Source organism: Scatophagus argus, chromosome 8, assembly GCF_020382885.2.
Source record: "Scatophagus argus isolate fScaArg1 chromosome 8, fScaArg1.pri, whole genome shotgun sequence".
Classification (NCBI taxonomy): domain Eukaryota; kingdom Metazoa; phylum Chordata; class Actinopteri; family Scatophagidae; genus Scatophagus; species Scatophagus argus.
In genome coordinates, this window is record NC_058500.1 from 25,356,449 (window position 1) to 25,375,295 (window position 18,847).

An 18,847-nucleotide genomic window follows, 5' to 3' on the forward strand; every position below is an offset into this window, starting at 1 on the left:
ACAAGTTTAGTAAAAATGATAATTGGGTGAGGATGGGGTCTTTGAATCCTCAATACCTGTCATGAAATGATTGAGTTACAGACACTGTTCAACTCCAGTATGAGAGCCACTCCAGATTTACAGCGGGTTAACTTTTATTTCAAGAGCAAATTAAAGACTAATCCATACACAGCCATCATTAACACACAGACAATACAAAATAAATATCCACAATCACTTTGTTCTTCATTGTCAAATAAATACCAAATATGTGCTGCTCAATACTTCCAGTGTACTACAGTGTACTCAAAATAGTTTGTGAAAATAAAAAGGAAAATCATGTAAACAGAAGCACCAAAAAAATTTTTAGAAAATTATTTAAAAACTTTCAGTTACAAAATATTTGCACTTAAAAAGATCCCAGTATTTTAAATAAATAATAAGCTATATAAAACAATTCATAGTTGATATCTTAAAATATTTCCTCATTGTTCAATGCAGAGGAAATGATTCCCTTTCCTTGGTTACCATTTAAAATCATCTCAGGTAGCATTTTTAAATTAAAAAAGTTAATAAATAGATAATGAATAATAAATAGGCCAACATAAAAATAATACAGCAGACATGAATAAATAAGTTGCCTTTAAACCAACATTTGTAAGACTTAAATAGTTACACAGCAATAGTAAGAATGAAGCTACAAACTAGTCCTGGATGTGCAACATCACTATGCTCATATAGAATACTATTAACATTATTGAGTGGAGGTGGGATATGTTCACTAAGAGAATCTGCTCAGCTCAGGCTGTATACTACTACTGTGTCTTTCTGTGTATACACTGAGATGCCCTTGCTTACAGTAACAATATCATTCCAGTGTGCTACGACACACTTTACATCCATACCCTAATCTGTTCACACTCATACCATCATAAAGCAACATGCAAAGAGCAAACAAATGTAAAGAACAGATGACGAAGTTCCAAATGAGAAGAATTAATTATATACATTATCTAAAGGGCCTGGAAAGAAAGACTGACGTCGTCTTCGTGGCGCCCCGCCTCCTGTCCTCCCGTCCATCACACCTCGATGCCCTTCACCGCCTGGTTGATGGACTCGAGCAGAGCCCGATTCTCAGGGTTCTGGTAGCAGTCTTTATTGGTAAACATGTTGGTCAGGGTTTCCACGTATCTGTCGAAGTTCTGCTCTGACAGTGGCTCCTGCTGAACACACATAAACTGAGTCAGGTAAATCTTCAGTCTTTTATGTCTGAGTACTGACTTGTTGCAGTCAGTCCGTATCCCACCATATCATTATTATTATTATTATTACTTATTTTTCCAGATATGAAAATTATGTTTATTTCCCAAAATGGTGCCATGTGAGTGTCTGCCTGTTACAGCAGTTCCTACAACTGCAGTAATCTTATTTGAGTGTCTGTAAATGTGAAGATGTGGACAGATGTATTTGGAAAGAAAAAGTGTTTCATAATTAGAAAATAAATAGTTTTAGATTATTACTCTCCAGTTCCTTCTCTCTCTTGTTATCAGAGAGGTGGACAGAAAATGGGTTTAACTGACACTTTCTAATGTTGATCTGCCTTCCATCAGTCACTTCAGTCTACCACAGATATTTCTGCTTCTTGTGTTTCAGAGAGATTAGATTCTACAACAGATAGAATGTAACCTGACAGGACAGGAGATCTGGCTGATTTACTTTCGGAGATGAGATAGCTCGGGGTTGTAAACTTGAGATGGGAGGTGGCAGGAAGGAATTCGTCCAAGTTTCTCCTTTTTTAAAAACAAACCAAAACACAATTGTGTGTTCTCACCATGGCGGGCAGGCGGATGTTGGCCAGGCTGCGGATCAGGGCCTGACTCAGACCAGATAGTTCCAGGAACAGGGCCTCATTCCTCTCCTCGATCTGTTTGTTCTCCTCTTCCATGCTCTTCAGGTTCTTCTCCATTGAAGAGATCTGAAACAGAGAGAGACAGAACACATGGCAGTGTCTCCTGGATATACGGTATTTGGACTGTCAACAGCAGTGCAGTGAGCTAACAAACTGAGCTCACCTGAGTGTGCAAGTTCATCATGTCGGCCTCCATCTCTGAGTTGGACTCATTCAGCTCGTTGATCTCTTTGTTGAGCTGCTTGATGTCCTCATCGTTGTCCAGAACTGAATGACGGCAGCAACGTACAGCAAACACAATATCAAGACAATGGACAAACCCTCCTCAATTCCAGGTATCATTTACAGTAATAATTCAGGAGACATATTACCATCACTGGCTCTGAACTTTGCAGTGATATATTCATCTCCAGGGAACTTGGCCCTCTTCTTATTTGCCGATGCTCTGGGACATCCTGAGAGACTGAGAGAAGTTGCTGATCAGGATCAAGAGCTCATGGTGGATCAAACCTCTCACACTGCACAATTTGCTTTCAATCAGGACTGAACAATTACTTAAAATAGTACTGAAATAATGGTCCATTCTCTTGTGGGTTAATCAGCATTAAAGCTTCCTTGCATTGTTTGTGGTAACACAGTTCTCCATTCCCTAAAACTCAGATATTCAGGACACCTGCGGTGTGTCAGGAAGCTTCCATTTGCGTGTCCAGAGCCGTCACAGCCTGGCGTTGGGCAGGTCGGACCTTCAGTCTTGAAAGCCTTCCAGGAGAAGGGCGTGCCATTAAGAAGACCTTCCTTCTGTCGGCGCGCTGCCAGTGGACACCCGTAGGCACTGCGGTGGGTGGCGTACTTCCCACTGATGTGACCCAGACTGTCGCAGCCAGGAACTGGACACCTGGAAACAGTTGTGAAGCATCATCTGACTGGTTCAAAAGTCAGTTCTTCATATAGATACCGCAGATCCTTCTGTGTGCTGAGATATTTCTTGACAGAGTACAGTTGTCGAGAGGGTGGGCACCATGCTACCTCTATTCAGTTTTCAATTCAATTCAGTTTATTTATATAGCGCCAAGTCACAACAAAAGTTATCTCATGACACTTTCCAATTAGAGCAGGTCTAGACCGAAATCTTTAATTAAAATGTAAAATAGAGAGAGCCCAACATTCCCCCTTGAGCAAGCACTTGGTGACAGTGGTGAGGAAAACTGCCTTTTAGAAGGCAGAAACCTCGGAGCAGACCCCGGCTCAAGATGGGCGGCCATCTGCCTTGACCTCTGACAACTTAACTGAGCAGCAGTGGCTATTAAATCCTTTATTGTGCTTTTGAATGACTCTTCAATTTCCACATTCTCGCTTTATTTCTCTTTCCCAATAGTACAAGTGTATCTAATTGTTAGATTCCTGTATAAAACATTTTTCATTGTTTCCTTATATAGATCTCTATATATATTCCTATTAGAATGTTACCAGAATATCTGGAATTGACAGCTTGAAAACAAACTCATCAAACAGCCCACATGTGGGTCACATCCTGCAGGAATCAGAAGGAAGTTTCAGTATATGACACAGTATGTGTAATTACATGAAACGAGAGTTTATCATAATGCAAAATTGATATTTTCTCTTTCCTTTTTTTATTAGACCTAAAATGGATTTTTATTAATGAAAATATGTGAATGTAATTTGATTTGACATTTCATGGGTTCATTTAAATGCCACACTTTCTGCCTCTGCGTCCCACCATCCAGCCACTTCCTCAGACCACTGCCTTTCTCTTCCTGTCCACCAGATGTCCTCACATTGTTTTTCTCTCTCATTAATACCAACTGCCTCACCCATTTACCACCTTTTTTCAGTTCTCCCATCAACCCTGCAGTCATCTAAGCTTCCCTGGCCATCAGCTTCCCTGTCCCCACTGTCCTCATCACTCTTCCAGATATTTAACAGCCCATTTTCATTCACACATTATCTACATACATTTTTTTCAATAGATTTTTTACTTTTGGACTTTCGAACAATGCAGACTTATTTTACCATGTGAGTTAAAACCCTCAACACTAATCCCAAAATATCTATAGAACAGGATCAGGCTAGTATTATACATGCATGGTTGCTTAGAGTTAGCAATCTGCTGTTGCTCACCTCAACAGCTCAGAGTCTTCCTTGTCATCCTTGGTGGGGGTTGATTTGACCCCACCTTTCTTGGCTCGAGGGCATCCGGATAGACTGGCAGAGAGGAAAAGAATACAATATCTTTACTGTCATTGAACCAGTACAGCGAGATTAAGTTTGCAGCTTCCCTTCTCGATGCTGTAAAAACAAGAAATTGGACGGAAACAGTTACGGCTTTGTGGAAGAAGATATCTCTCAGTTCGGAAGTGCCTTATCACATGTGCCAGATGAAAGGAGTTAAACAGATCACGGCATGGGTGTGTGGAGTCCTTACATGGGTGGGGAGCTCCCACCAGCCCAAGCTCACCATTCTATCCCAGTGATCTTCTGTGTGCTGGAGGAGGCCAGCTGAAGAGCTTTCTTGTCAGCTGTTGTGCAGCTGAGATACCACAGAGAAATGCAGTATGTTAGGATGCATTCTGTGGTGCAGCAGTAGAAAGTCAGTAACTGTTGGCAGATCATCTTTCCTTCAGCATCCTTAGGAAAAACAACCGTTACTGTGCATTCTGACCAATGCAGATCTGTTAGTGGCTCATGTGAGGTCCTCTGGAATGTGTGTGCCCAAAAACCTAAAGTTAGACACTATCTCTGCTCTGTCACTACTGATTAAATCTGGGGCACACTTGTAATTTTGTGACTCTGAATGTGCCACGCTTTTGGAGTTCAATGGTGAGCTTGCTGGGCTTGACAGTGTTGAAAAAAAAGAGCTGTGATGTAGAAATAGCATGCTCACACATGAGCATTGTCTGATCGGGTGAGTCAGGACACTGTGAAGAGCCAGAAAGATGGAAGTGAACTGGTGTGAGTCCAGAGAGTCAGGGATGGTGGCGCTGACGTAGGAGAGGACCAGTCTTTTAAAGAACTTCATTATTTTTGGGCTGAGGGCAACCAGTCAGGAGTCGTTCCAATTGCTGATTCTTTATTGCTGTTGGTCCTGGAACTTTGATGGCTGACTTTGAAGATTCTTGTAAATACCTCAGCTAGCTGTTCGGCACAGTTCTTAAATACCTATTCTGGAACTACATGAGATTTGTGTGGACTGACCCTTCGCTGTACATCTTGTGCTCATTGTAAGAACCTATTCATAATCTGGGGCCAGGACCTGTGGCCTGGCAGTGCTGTTGAAGTGGTCTTCTCGTCAGATCATTGATAATATTGTACACTAAACTTAAGTAAGACACACCAAGCTGTCAAAGGTCAGAAGATCACACCTCTGAATGATTCAACAATGGCAACCTGATAGCCTTTGCTCCAGTGTCTTCAGTATTTCTTCAAAAAGTGATTGTAATGGAGCAACTGTTGTTTTTCGGGCTTGTGACCAGCTTGTGATACATTAGATGTGTGAAAAAAATTGCTGAGCGCACATGTGTTAATATCTTGCTGTTTACAGCTTCTTCTGATGTTATGAACAATTCTGGCAAAACTGACAGCCAAACTGGGCATAAGGTTAGTACAGATAAGTAAATAATAAAAAACTAATCGTTAATATCAAAACTTCATATTTTGACCAGTGGAAATAATAATAATAATAATAATAAGAGAGAGAGAGAGAGAAAGAGTGTAAGACTGAGAGAGAGAGAGAGAGGGAGAGAGAGAGAGAGAGGGAGAGAGAGAGAGAGAGGGAGAGAGTGTAAGAGTGAGAGAGAGAGAGAGAGGGAGAGAGAGGGAGAGAGTGTAAGAGTGAGAGAGAGAGAGAGAGAGTGAGAGAGAAAGAGTGTAAGAGTGAGAGAGAAAGAGTGTAAGAATGAGAGAGAAAGAGTGTAAGAATGAGAGAGAGAGAGAGAGAGTGAGAGAGAAAGAGTGTAAGAGTGAGAGAGAAAGAGTGTAAGAATGAGAGAGAGAGTGAGAGAGAGAGAGAGAAAGAGTGTAAGAGTGAGAGAGAAAGAGTGTAAGAATGAGAGAGAGAGCGAGAGAGTGAGAGAGAGAGAGAAAGAGTGTAAGAGTGAGAGAGAGAGAGAGAGTGAGAGAGAGAGGGAGAGAGTGAGAGAGAAAGAGTGAGAGAGAGGGAGAGAGTGTAAGAGTGAGAGAGAAAGAGTGTAAGAATGAGAGAGAGAGAGAGAGTGAGAGAGAGAGAGAAAGAGTGTAAGAGTGAGAGAGAGAGAGTGAGAGAGAGAGAAAGAGTGTAAGAGTGAGAGAGAAAGAGTGTAAGAGTGAGAGAGAGAGGGAGAGAGTGAGAGAGGGAGAGAGAGCGAGAGAGAGAGTGAGAGAGAGATAGTGAGAGAGAGAGAGAGAGGGAGAGAGTGTAAGAGTGAGAGAGAGAGAAAGAGTGAGAGAGTGAGGGAGAGAGTGAGTGAGAGAGAGAGAAAGAGTGTAAGAGTGAGAGAGAGAGGGAGAGAGAGAGAGAGAGAGTGAGGGAGAGAGAGAGAGAGTGAGAGAGAGAGAAAGAGTGTAAGAGAGAGAGTGAGTGAGAGAGTGAAGGAGAGAGAGAGTGATGGCAAAGCAGGCAGACCAGGAGAAGAGCTCCTACCTTCTATGTGAAGCATAGTTTCCAGTGATGTGGCCTGATCCATCACAACCTGGCGTTGGACACCTGAGACACACACAGACACGCTTTCATTCCACCTACATCATCAGTAGAAACTGCCAAAAAACCAGTTGTTTTCACTAAATAACACGGGCTCATTGTTTTTGGTTTGGGTTTTTCAATATTGATTCTGACTATTTTACATTAGTGTTTAAAGGAGAGCAGGGACAGAGCTGTAGCTGCAGACTGAGTTCTCAGTGAATATTTTGGAGGTGAGAGACAGAAGAAAGCAGACATACTTTAGTTCAGCTGTGTGGGCAGCCATGAGGGTCCGAAGTGATTTATCAGCAAGAGGACAGCCTGACAGACTGGAAGATAGGTCAGAGAGAGAACGTCAGAAAACCAGACTGAGAACAAGATGTCTGAGCATGAGTGAAGGAAAGAGCCAGAACCTTAACGGGACTACAGAGCCAGGACAGGACTGGGCAGCACACACAGGGTGAATGGGAGCTGTTTGACTGTCTGAGCTTTAAAGTAGCCTGCAGGTGTAGTAGGCTGCCAAAAACAACCAACCATCAATGTGTCTATAGGTGCATCAGGTGAACGGAATATTTTCCACAGGTGACAGGTGGAAGATTCTCAGTATTTTTCCTGCTCAGGTGGTACACAAAGTAACCAACAGTGAGAAATGAACGTATTTAGATCCGACACCAACAGTCTCCACGATTACGTAAATGTCTTACTTGTATTATTTAGAAAGTGGTGGTAATGAATACCAAGTAGTGGTAGTCAGTTGGATAGAAACAACAACCTTGTACTGGACTAGAGTACTTCAGCACTGGCTACATTCAAGCTCTGTGTCATGCTTATCCACATTTCCACAGGCTGGACTCAGACACTTTGATTGGACTTTATCCACTGCTTCCATAAATCATTAAACAGGAAAAATTAGGTCCAATTTACTAATTATTTACTAATTATTCCTCTGCAAATCACCTCCTAAATGTTGCACATTCATACCATAGATTGGTGAAGCAAACATACCTCGCTCATCATTTCCAAGTCAAGAGTCTTACCTTCGATGTGATGCGTAGTTGCCAGTTATGTGTCCACTGCCATCACAGCCCGGAGTAGGACATCTAAGAACACATACTCACAGATCAGTCCATTTGCTTTGAAAAGTGGGGCTTGTACTGACATGCCAGAAAAAAAAATTGGGTTTTAGATTTTAACATTTAGGTTTTCAAAGTCGGAGCTTTCAGAGGAGTGAGTTTCATGGTAGTACGGTAATTAATTCAATTTTCAATTCAATTCAGTTTATTTATATAGCACCAATTCACAACAAAAGTCAGCTCATGACACTTTCCAATTAGAGCAGGTCTAGACCAAACTCTTTAATTAAATTGTAATACAGAGAGCCCAACATTCCCCCTTGAGCAAGCACTTGGCGACAGTGGCAAGGAAAAACTGCCTTTTAGAAGGCAGAAACCTCGGAGCAGACCCCGGCTCAAGATGGGCGGCCATCTTTATCATTAGGATCATTTGGATGCTGAGATGCATTTGCAGTGATTCATATGACATGCACACAGTATAATGGTTACTGAGAAATACCTGTCAGGGTATATTTACTTCAGTGTTTGACTGACTTATTGACGGATGCCTCAGCCTATCACAATTTTTTGTGATGGTTGGTACTTCTGAACACCAAACGGTCTTCGCATCCTATATTTGGTAGTCTGGCTTGCCTCAGACTCCGTTTGAGTGATAATATTTTTATACTAACGTTCCAGACATCTCATCTAACTAAGAAAGTCTTTTGTGGGATCAGTTAATAGAAGCTACAATTAAATGAAAAAAATGGATCAGTGTTTTGATGGGAAGTATGCTAACTGCAGCGACTTACACAAGAACTTCTTTTTTGCTGTCTTTGGGCTGAAACTTGACCTTGAAGCTAGTAGTGGTGACCTCACCGGGGTACTTCCTGTCCTCCAGGTTCTCCTGGTCCTCTTCCTCACCATCAGATGAGGTGTAAGAGGGAGCTGTATACTCCACCTGGAAAACGATAAAACACGGGAAATCTGCACAAAGTTGCAAAAGAATCCCTCAGGTAAGTGACACAGTACATGACTCTGACCCATCATTATGTTTCACTCTTCACTTGTCTCCTCCCATGTTGATGTGATTTCAGTGGGAGTGTACAGTACCTCTTCGTGGTCTTCCTCCTTGACTCCACTTGGTTTGGTGAAATCAAGTGGCCCCTCCCACTCTGACTGAGTCTGGCCCTGAGACAAGGTGGCTCCGATGTGTTGAGAGGATGAAGATGAGGAAGGCTCTGGAGGCTGCATGCCCTCCCTCTTGGTCTTCTTCATGCTGAGATCCAAGGTGCCATTCTCATCTACTTCAATGTCTGATTCCTACAGGATTCACACATACAGTCAGTGCAGCTGAAGTGACAGAGAACACAAGTGTGCTGTGTGTTGTGCACTGTTGAGTGAGTCTACGTGAGAATCTGTCTGAATGAAAGCCAGTGTACCTTGGTGCAGGGTTCCCTGGGCTTGGTGCTGAGGGTCTCTGGTCTCTCCCAGCAGCGGGTGGACAGGTTGAGGATGGCTGTTGCTGCCATGTGGGCTGCCTCTGCATCTTGGCTGTAGTCATAACCACTGGAGGATGAAGAGGTCTTGGAAAAGCTTCCTGACACACTGTGACTGGGGGAGGAGGCCTTAGGGAATGATTTAGCTGTATAGGAATGGAGCAGAAGGCATTTACTGAAACAACAAGAATAAGAGACTAGACTTCTATTTAGCCTAACAGTGGATCTGTGCAACCTTAAAGCTAAATGTGGCTAACAAAGCTGCTGCTGGTAATCAGAGTTAGTCATCTGGTCTGTTTTTAGCCATGCTTCTCAGTAATAGTTTATTGCCACTTTTTTATGAAAACTCCACACAACATCAATCAAAGGTCAAAGTTTATCTATAACCTGTTTAACTAGTTAGTTACCCTTTCTTGTGCATTGTAACACATGGCATGTCAAAATCAATTAGAGGTGAAGTGTGTGTATCTTACATTTGAAGGCTTTAGGTGATGTTTCAGTGCTGTTGGGTGTTTTTGGAATGAGCATACGCTTTCCAAACACCTGGACATCAAAGCTTGCATAGTCAAAAGACACCTTGGAGTATTTCTCCAGCTCCTTAGCCAGGTTAGCTCGAGGCGTGGTGGTCACTGTGTTGGGCCGGTAGCTGCCATACTGAGGGATCTCCAGCTGTTTCACAAAACACATGGGCCTGGAGGAAAAGCCATTAGTTATGCATTATTCTTAGACTGACATAGTTGCATGTATCTTCATTCCATTCATCCACTCATCCATCCATTTTCTTTCTACCACTTATCCTGGATTGGGTCACCATGACAACAGGCTAAGCAGGGTATTCCAGATGTACCTCTCCCCAACAACATTTTCCAGCTCCTCCTGGGAGATCCTGAGGCATTCCTATGCCAGATCGGATATATAATCCCTCCAGTGAGTTCTGGGTCTTCCCCCAGTTTGACAGGCATGGTAAACCTTCAAAGGCAGATGCTGAGGAGGCATCTGAATGAGATGCATGTACCACCTCATCTGGCTCCTCCTCAACACAAAGCAGGCTCTAAGGCCCAGCCATCTTACGGGGGAAACTCATCTGGCCTACTTGCATATGAAATCTCATTCTTTTGATTGCTACCCAGAGCTCATGATCATAGGTGAGAGTGAGAATGTAGATCGACTAGTAAATCAAAATATTTTGCCTTCAAGCTTAGCTCCCTCTTCACCCCACCACAGTTTAGTATAACACTGTCATTACTGCTAATGCAACGCCAGGCCACCTGTCTATCTCACGATCTATTTCACCACCATACATGAACAAGACCGCAATATATTTTAACTTCTTGAGCAGCAACTCATGCCTAAGTGGGACTGAGCAATCCAGACTCAGTTGGTCTCAGACTCGGAGGTGCTGACTCTCATCCTGGCTGCATTACATTCAGCTTCAAAACCAACCCATTGTGTGCTGACGGTCATGGCCTGATGAAGCCAACTTAACCACATCATCTGTAAAGGCAGAGATGCAATTCTGAGGTTTCCAAAACAGACACTCTCCTCCCCCTGGCTGCACTTCCTCCTGATCATGAATATCACAAACAGGATCAGAGAGAAGGGACGGCCCACTGAAAACATGTTTGACATTGTGCTGAGAACACCGACACAACCCTCACTTTTGTTTACAAGGACTGGAAGACTTCCAGCAATAACCCTGGTGTCTCATACTCCCACAGCACCCCCAGAGAGTTCCCCAAGGCACAAGGTCATAAACCTTCTCCACCTTCTCCAAAAATAAACAAATAAATAAATTGTAGATTGGATGGGCCGGATAGCTTCTTGACTACCTTAGCAACCTCTGCCAAGGATGTGGATGAGGCTTCCCCCAAGTTTTCAAATTCTGTCTTCTCCACAAAGGACATATTCATTGGATTCAGGAGCTCCACAGCTTGATAATATCCTCAGTTTGGGCCGGCAAAACTCTTCCCCAGCTGAACACAGCCTGAGTTAACTTCTGTTTTCCCTTGCTGAGAACTTTGCCAATACCTCCTTGAACTTGACTGAAAGTCCTTCTCCACAGCCTCCCTTGAGCTCCCCCTACACCCAAGACTGTGTGCTGTTTCAGGAGAACCTTCAGACTACAGCTCCAACTCTCCTGATTCTTTTGGAGTTGGGAGTTGAATACATGATGGACAGAAGCCTCTGCCAGGTGTTCCCCACTCACTTTTACTACACACACAACTATAGAGTGCCTAGATCGAATCCTTTCCAGGAGTTCAGCCAGAGATGCCAAGAAGGCTGGGTAAACTGAGCTGCTCTTCGGTGCACAACCCAACACTACAGCCAGAGCACTCTATGTACCCTCAGCAGCACTCAGCTATGCACTTGTAAGTATTCTCACAGCTACCCAGTGCCTCTCACTCTGCGCAACAGTGGAAAAGGAGAGAGTCCAACCCCCCCTCCAAAAGTTTGGTTCCAAAACTAGTGCTATGTACAGAAATGAGCCCAGTTATATCTAGCTGGTAACACTCCACCTCATACACCAGTTTCTGTTTCTTCCTTACTAGAGAGGTGACATTTCACATTCCTAAGGCAAGTCTGCAATGCCACCAGTCAGTACACTTAGATTTGTCTGCCATGCAACCCCAATTCCTATTCCTGCAGGAAGTGGACCCAATTATATTTATTTATGTATTAAAGAAAATGAACTGGCAAACTAAACACTTAACTTGTATGTCTCACCTGAGCACTCTGTCAGAGTTGGAAGAGGGTTCACTTGCTGATGCCTGCAAATGAACCTGCTTGTCCTGATTTTTGTTCAGCTTAGCTGCAGCTGCGATGGGGCAGCCAGACAGACTGACAAGGGAGAAAAATCTAAATTTTAGCATTTCATGGAATACAACTCTCAAGAGTAGGTACACTTATAATATACAGACAGCCTTTTCAATTACTGATATACCTTTAAAGACAGTGTAAGTATGTGTTAGTAGCATTAGATGGCCATTGGTTCTCCTTGGGGTCTCAATCAATATTCTAAGCAAATATTATATCTTTATTTTTTATATCATTTAGATGCTAATTATTACCTAAGGCCTCTAAAACTACAGACCATTAGTGAAAACTAAAATACTGCCTGTCTAGAATATATATACATTCATAAATATACATTCATTCACATAAACATTCATGTCTTCATCATCATGAAATCAGAACCCCGTAATCATCCCATTCAAACTTCAGCATTTTTAGGACTATTTATGATCCTGTGTGTACACATGCAGGTGTGTATCCCCGGGTGTTTCATTAACCTGCGGTGTGTGTTGCGGTTACTGTTGACATGGCCTTGGCCTGTGCAGCCAGGAGTCGGACACTTCAAGACGTTCTCATGCATGGCCAGGACTATAGACACAGCAGATGCAAACTCAGGTCAGTCTGTTTAGTTTGCTGTAGATTGTTTGACATTACTAGTAGTAGTAGTAGTGGAGTATTTGATTAATTAGTTGTGAAACACACACACAATAGTTAAAAAAAGCAGTAGTGGCAATACAAGTAGTAACATTAGTAGTTTTTCTTTTTTTATAAAAGAAGGAATTAGCAGTGGTTGTACAGTAGAATGGTAGTACTAGCAATTACTAATAATTTTAGTAATAATAATGCCAGTAGTAATGGTAATAGTAAGAAAGTATGTAGTAGAAGAAGAAGTAACTATGCCTTCTGTCTGAAAACTCCCAAGCTGTTGAACACAGCAGATTTTATAGTGTTAAATCAACTCTGAGGGACTGAGTTCTAACACTATGCTTGTGTTTATTTTGTCTCAATCTTTGCAGAGTTAATTTAACACTTCCTAAAGTGTTACTTATACAACTCAGATCCAGTGTTAGAATAACTGTCCAGAGTTAAAACTGAACTCTGTGTAACACTAGAGATAGAAATCCATGAGGATGCATTAGGAGAGGCGTGGTCTGTGGGAGTTGAGTCCCAAACACTGCCCTATGACACCAATTCTCTTACTCAGTTGAGTTAAATCAATTTTTAACATTGTCATTTCAAATCTATATTACACTTCTGCTTAACACTGGAAAATTGTCCCTGGAGTTCTCTGTTCTCTGCTATTTGCAATTAAATATTCACAGCAAAATTCTCAAAAGTTTGAATTTAGCTAAAAGTGACAGAATCTAAATATGCATCAGGTGTGTCAGATGTTGTACTAGTGGTCTATAGTGTTATCAAAAGTAATGTATACTCACTCTCAGGAGGGATTCTGTCTTTGTGAGGACAACCAGATAGACTGCGATGGTGAGGGTACAGTCCAGTCACATGACCTGTCCCATCACACCCTGGAGTTGGACACTTCACTTCCTTTTTTTCTGTATAGATGTGATTTAGATGGCACCAATAATGAATTAAATATCCATTAGTAAATAGTACAAGTGGTTCTTTACTTCATACCAAGTAATACCAGAACTGGCCCAAAACTATTGATATTGGTGTTGATACCAATACTTATTATTTTCAAGGAGGCTAATGTACTATGATGTTTTATGAATTTATCACATAATTAATAGGTTTATGAACATAATTTCATTATCCTGAGTATTTTGTCAAAACACAAGGCATCTATTTACTATTCTCTGTTACTGACTTTTCATGCTAGTTAAAACACAAGGCATTTTTTTCTGTTAAATAACAAAAATGTTTAATGCATGGCAGCAGAGAAACATTGTTCACCTGCACAGAACATGATCTAATTTGAAATATATCCAACATTTTGGTAATGATCCTGATACTAATGTCAATACCCCACAAAAATGTCATTCCTGGCAGTTTGTAGTGTCACTATCCAGACACAACCACCAATTTGGCATAATTATAAATGCTTAAGAAAAACAGATAATAGATACTTCTAAAGTATTTCTTTAGGAATTGAGAAAACTCCCTTATCTTTAAGGCCACATAAACCATTCACTCATTCAAAATTCACTGAACCCTGAAGAGGTTCATGCAGGCAAACAAATTTTATGGATAATATTACTTAAAGTAAGTATTACTTGAAGTATCAGTAAGTATCAGAGTTTGACATAAATTTGTTCACAAGATATCAGCGTAATAAAAAACCTCTGTGATTAATAGAATGCTGTAGCCTATCATAATGTACACTAATAGCAAAGAAATTTCTAACAGTACTTTTCATAGGACCACCATTCCATACTGTATAAAAAAGGAGCACTGTCATTTGGTAGTAGTAACAGTCAGTGTACCTTTGCTGTAGTGAGTGGTGCGGCGGGCTGCAGCAGCAGGCTGGGAGCACTTGCTGGATGTGCTGTATGGATGGTAGTCTGGGGAGCTCTGGGCCTCCTGACTCCCCTTCACCTCCTCTGCCTTCAGGGCAATGGCCTGCTCTAGCAGCCCCAGGTTCCCCCGAGTCATATCCCAGTTCTCTGAGTCATCTGTGATTCCTGATCCCTCTGAGACACGATCCTGCTCTTCCCCCTCCTCTTCTTCTTCCTCCTCCTCGTCCTCCTCCTCCTCCTCCTCATCCTCCTCCTCCTCCTCCTCCTCAGAGCGGACTTCTATAACTACTGTAGTTGGAGAGGCTTTGCTGGAGTCTTGGTCATCCTCTTCCTCCTCCACCACCTGGCCTGCTTCTTTGCCCTGCCTCTCGTCCTCCTCCCCTCTCTCCTCCTCCTCCTCCTGCTCTTCGTCTTCTTCCTCTTCTTCAGTCATCGGGGTGCAGACCCTTTCTTCCCTGAGTGACACCTTGGCTTCGGATCCCTGAGTGTGTGGATTCAAAATGTAGGGAGTTTCATCCTCTTGGTGGACCTCTCTCTCTTCTTCCTCCTCCTCCTCTTCATCCTCCGCTTCCTCCTCCTCCTCGTCCTCCCCTTCCCCCTCCCCCTGTTGCTCCCTCTCGCTCTGCTCCTCTTTGGCCTGATGGTTGTAATCTCCACTGGAGTACTGGTGATCAGAGTTTTCCTGGTGTATCATCTGTCTGTCCAGCTCCCTTTCTCCAACAATATTCTCTTGCCTTACTTGTTGCTCTTCCTTGTTCTTTTCTTCTTCACCATCTTCTTCTGTGTCTTTAAGCTCAGTGACCCCAGTTTCTTCTTCGGCTTGCTCCGATGCCTGGTCTGTTGTGACCAGCTGAACTTCTTCTTCGTTCTTTGTCTTTGTTTCCTCTTGCTGATGATTATCAATTACTTTTACTGGCTTCACTTCCTCACCTTCCTCACTTTCAGTTTCATTCTCAGTACCCGTGGTGATACTTTCATTCTTTCTGTCTTCAGCCACAGAACAAACTGCTGTTTCTGTGTCCTCTGTTGTCACCAGTGAACAGTCTGCTGTGGATTCAAAATAAAAATATAGTCATGCATTGTGATTGACTTTCTAGGAGGCTTTTTCTGACTTGTTTAGTGTTAATGTGTGTGTTAATTAGTGAGGCTGCTACAGTGGCCTCTTAAAAGATGAAATTAACATGGCAGTAACATAGAGGTACAACATGGCAGAGTTACAATGGTGCAGAAGTGTCAAATCAAAGATTCTCTAACAATAAACAATAACCTATACAGGCTGCACCAGTGATATGAAATGGTACACACTTCCTGTCTCCTAAGTCCCCCATGCCCACTGGGCATTTTTAACAATAACACATCACTGAGGACTGAGCTGCTTGTCCATGTCAAAACATCGAGCACCACATACAGTCATAATTTAATGACTGTGCATTATTTTGCTGCTTGTTTTGATTTGCCAGTTTAATATGTTTGCTCCAGGGAGTGTGTTGTTGACACGGCGACAGGTCTCCAATCATTGCTTTGGTGATTATGGGACGAAAGAATCTGGCTCATGTTCACTTATCCCACATGGGATAAGTCATTGTGTCTTGTCCCTACTCGTCTTCTACCGCTTGTCTGAGTCCAGGTCGCGTGGGCAACAGTCTCAGTAGGGAAGCCCAGACTATCTTCTCCCTGGCCATTTCCACCAGCTCATCCGGAGGAACACTGAGGCATTCCCAGGCCTGGTGAGTCTGCCCGGGGCCTGCTCCTGAATGGACATGCCCAAAACAATCCGCCAGGGAGATGTCTGGCCGGCAAGATGCCTAACGCCACTGTGCTTTCATTTAAACTGGGTTTGTCTAAGAACACCAGAGTCAACCAATCAGAGGCAGAGAAGGAAAGCAACAGGAGCCATAATAACATGGTACTTCCAACACTGACAATGTTGGCTAGGCTATGAAAATGCAGCTAAGCAAACTCTCATTTCCTGTAGGAATTGTGAATGCAGCACAGGCTGGCCATGATTGACAGGCTGACTTTGTAATGTTTCTACATCATAAATAAATCACCCTGCATCATAAATAACGAAACTGTCTCAAGAGTTAATGATAAATGAAAGGGCATTACCTTGGTGTTCAGGACCACTGTAAGGAATCTGGGAGTTATCTTTGGTAAGCATATGTCTTATTGTCTTATTAACTCCCACATAAAACAAATTTCAAAGGCCTACCTACATACCTTCTTTCACCTGCATAACACTGTAAAAATCAGACACATCTTGTCTCAAAAAGATGCAGAAAAATGAAACCATACATTTGTTACTTCCAGGCTGGATTGCTGCAACAAAATTATCAGGCTGTTCCAGTAATTCTTTGAAGGCTCTCCAGCTAATCCAAAATGTTGCTGCACATGTACTGTGGAGAACTATTTAAGAGATCATATTTCTCCTATATTGGCTTCTCTATACTGGCTGCCTGTAAAATCAAGAGCAGAGTTTAAAATCAGTCTTCTCACAAACAAGGCCCTTAACGATAAGGCACCATCAAATCTTAAAGAGCTTACAGTGCTCTATTATCAGGCTAGAACTCTTCGCTCCCAGTTTCTTGTGGTTCCTAGAGTCTCCAAGTGTAGAATGTGAGTCAGAGTCTTCAGCTGCCATTTCCTCTCCTGTGGAACTATCTTCCATTCCCCGTCAGACACCATTTCTAAGTTTAAGAGTTGGCTTCAAATCTCTTCAAATCTAGGCTTGCCCCTAGTTATGCTGCTATAGGCCTGGACTGCAGGAGGCCCTCCCATGATGCACTGAGCTTCACTCTTCTCTCCCTCTCGTTCTGTACACATTCATGCCCCATTAATGCATGTGAGGTCTCATCTTGCTCCACGAATCATGACTGAACTTCCTGCTGCTGTCCTGCTTGATGCAGGATTATTGTTATTACAGTAAATGTTAGTCATAGTTCTGTTCTCTCTGTGTGTCACCCCCTCCCTCACTCTCTCTCTCACAGCTTTTTCCACTGTCACCAAGTGACATACCCCTTGCTCATGGGGGAACGCGGACACAGGTCTAGACCACTCTACTCTGACTGCTCTGTGTCATGTGATACATTTTGTTGGGATTCTATGTAGACAAACTGAAGTGAACCGAACTGAATTAATGGCAGTTTTCGATGGTAACTTTTTGCTTTGGTTTCACTCACCTTTTGTTGCTTCTGGCCTGATTTTTGTTTTATTTTTTTTCCTGTCTTCTTCCTCCTCCTCTTCCTCCTCTTCCTCCTCCTCTGCTGAGTCACTGTCTACGGTGAAACCATCCACCAGCTGTTTAGCAGGCTGGTTTTTCCTCTTGGGAGCAGACTGGTTCTCCTCTGCCTCAGCCTCCTCCAGCTTCCTTTTCTTCACAATCGGGCATCCCAGCACACTGTGGAAAGCAGGACGGGTGCAGAAACGTGAAACACCAAATTCAACAGCTTGTTGTTACTTTGTCCCTCACTTTTACACTGAGAGACGTGATGAGTATTTCAGCTTCTAGATGCCACCAGGAGTGCTTTGTACTTGTAGTACTGATATATTATTAAGATTATGACATCAACAATCACATCAATGGATAAAGGGAGAAAGAAGATTCAAATTTCTTATTCATAAACAGAAAATAATGAACTGAACAAGCACACAGTGGATTGGTGGTGTAGCTGTAGGCAACTTGTTTCACACCATTCACACACGCAGGTCAGTTTCAAAAATGTGACCAGTTATTGACCTAATATGCAATTATACTTATGCTGACTAAATATGCAAACTATCACCAGTATTTAGTATGAGTATTTTTTTCTGAACAAGCATATGTTGTCTAGATATTTTCATTTCCGATATGCCGTCGTAACACCATATGTATGCGTGCACATCTGTCCTGTATTTCATGATTTGAAAAATCCCATTTGTGTTAGTGGGCTTTACTACATGTTCAACCAATCAGTTTTAAAATGTGCTACTTGTCTGGTATTGGCACCTTCTCATATCACCGCACTACTCTCGCTTTATTTCCAAATGACTGCCTGATGCTTGCATTTTTGTTTTATTTTGGACTTTTAACTTGTGTGTCTTGGTTTTATAAATTTCATCATTTGGATATTCATATTCGTTGCTTTGCTAAACTAAACACTTTTAGAAAGTTTAATGAAATATGGTACGAATCCTACCTTCTATGTCGTGAGTATCTCCCACTGACGTGGCCTTTGCCATCACATCCAGGGGTGGGACAGCTGCTGCTGACACGCAACAAAACAAATACACACTTCATATATGGAAGACGCACTTCACATATTATGATAATCTTCTTTTAAAGCATTCTGTCACTTACCTTAATTCCTGCTTCATCTCTTGTCCCACTAGGTCTGACGACACTGAGAGTAATGCAGCAGGAGAGTCATTCATTCAGAAAATAAAAGTGAGAGGTAGTTTATGTGTTATACTAGTCTAGTATA

At 42.4% G+C, this 18,847-nt stretch overlaps 1 protein-coding gene across 4 annotated transcripts; it reads right to left on the bottom strand.

The window, feature by feature from the left end:
* Positions 1-95: 95 nt before the first annotated feature.
* Positions 96-18,847, bottom strand: LOC124063764 (myelin transcription factor 1-like). 4 transcript variants are annotated; one of them, XM_046397753.1, is made up of 20 exons: positions 18,724-18,847; positions 18,563-18,628; positions 17,567-17,784; positions 14,355-15,434; positions 13,344-13,463; positions 12,405-12,495; positions 11,839-11,952; positions 9,588-9,805; positions 9,058-9,260; positions 8,729-8,938; positions 8,428-8,576; positions 7,601-7,663; positions 6,824-6,892; positions 6,528-6,590; positions 4,031-4,114; positions 2,562-2,783; positions 2,260-2,351; positions 2,052-2,155; positions 1,811-1,954; positions 96-1,202 (listed from the first exon to the last, which is right to left on the bottom strand). In XM_046397753.1, the coding sequence occupies exons 1-20, from the start codon at positions 18,795-18,797 to the stop codon at positions 1,059-1,061; spliced, it is 3,528 nt and encodes a 1,175-aa protein (XP_046253709.1). In that variant the 5' UTR covers positions 18,798-18,847; the 3' UTR covers positions 96-1,058. The 4 variants fall into 4 exon arrangements, with proteins under 4 accessions (XP_046253709.1, XP_046253710.1, XP_046253707.1 ...); XM_046397754.1 differs by having other exon boundaries at positions 96-1,199; positions 18,563-18,631; positions 18,724-18,846; XM_046397751.1 differs by having other exon boundaries at positions 18,563-18,631; positions 18,724-18,846.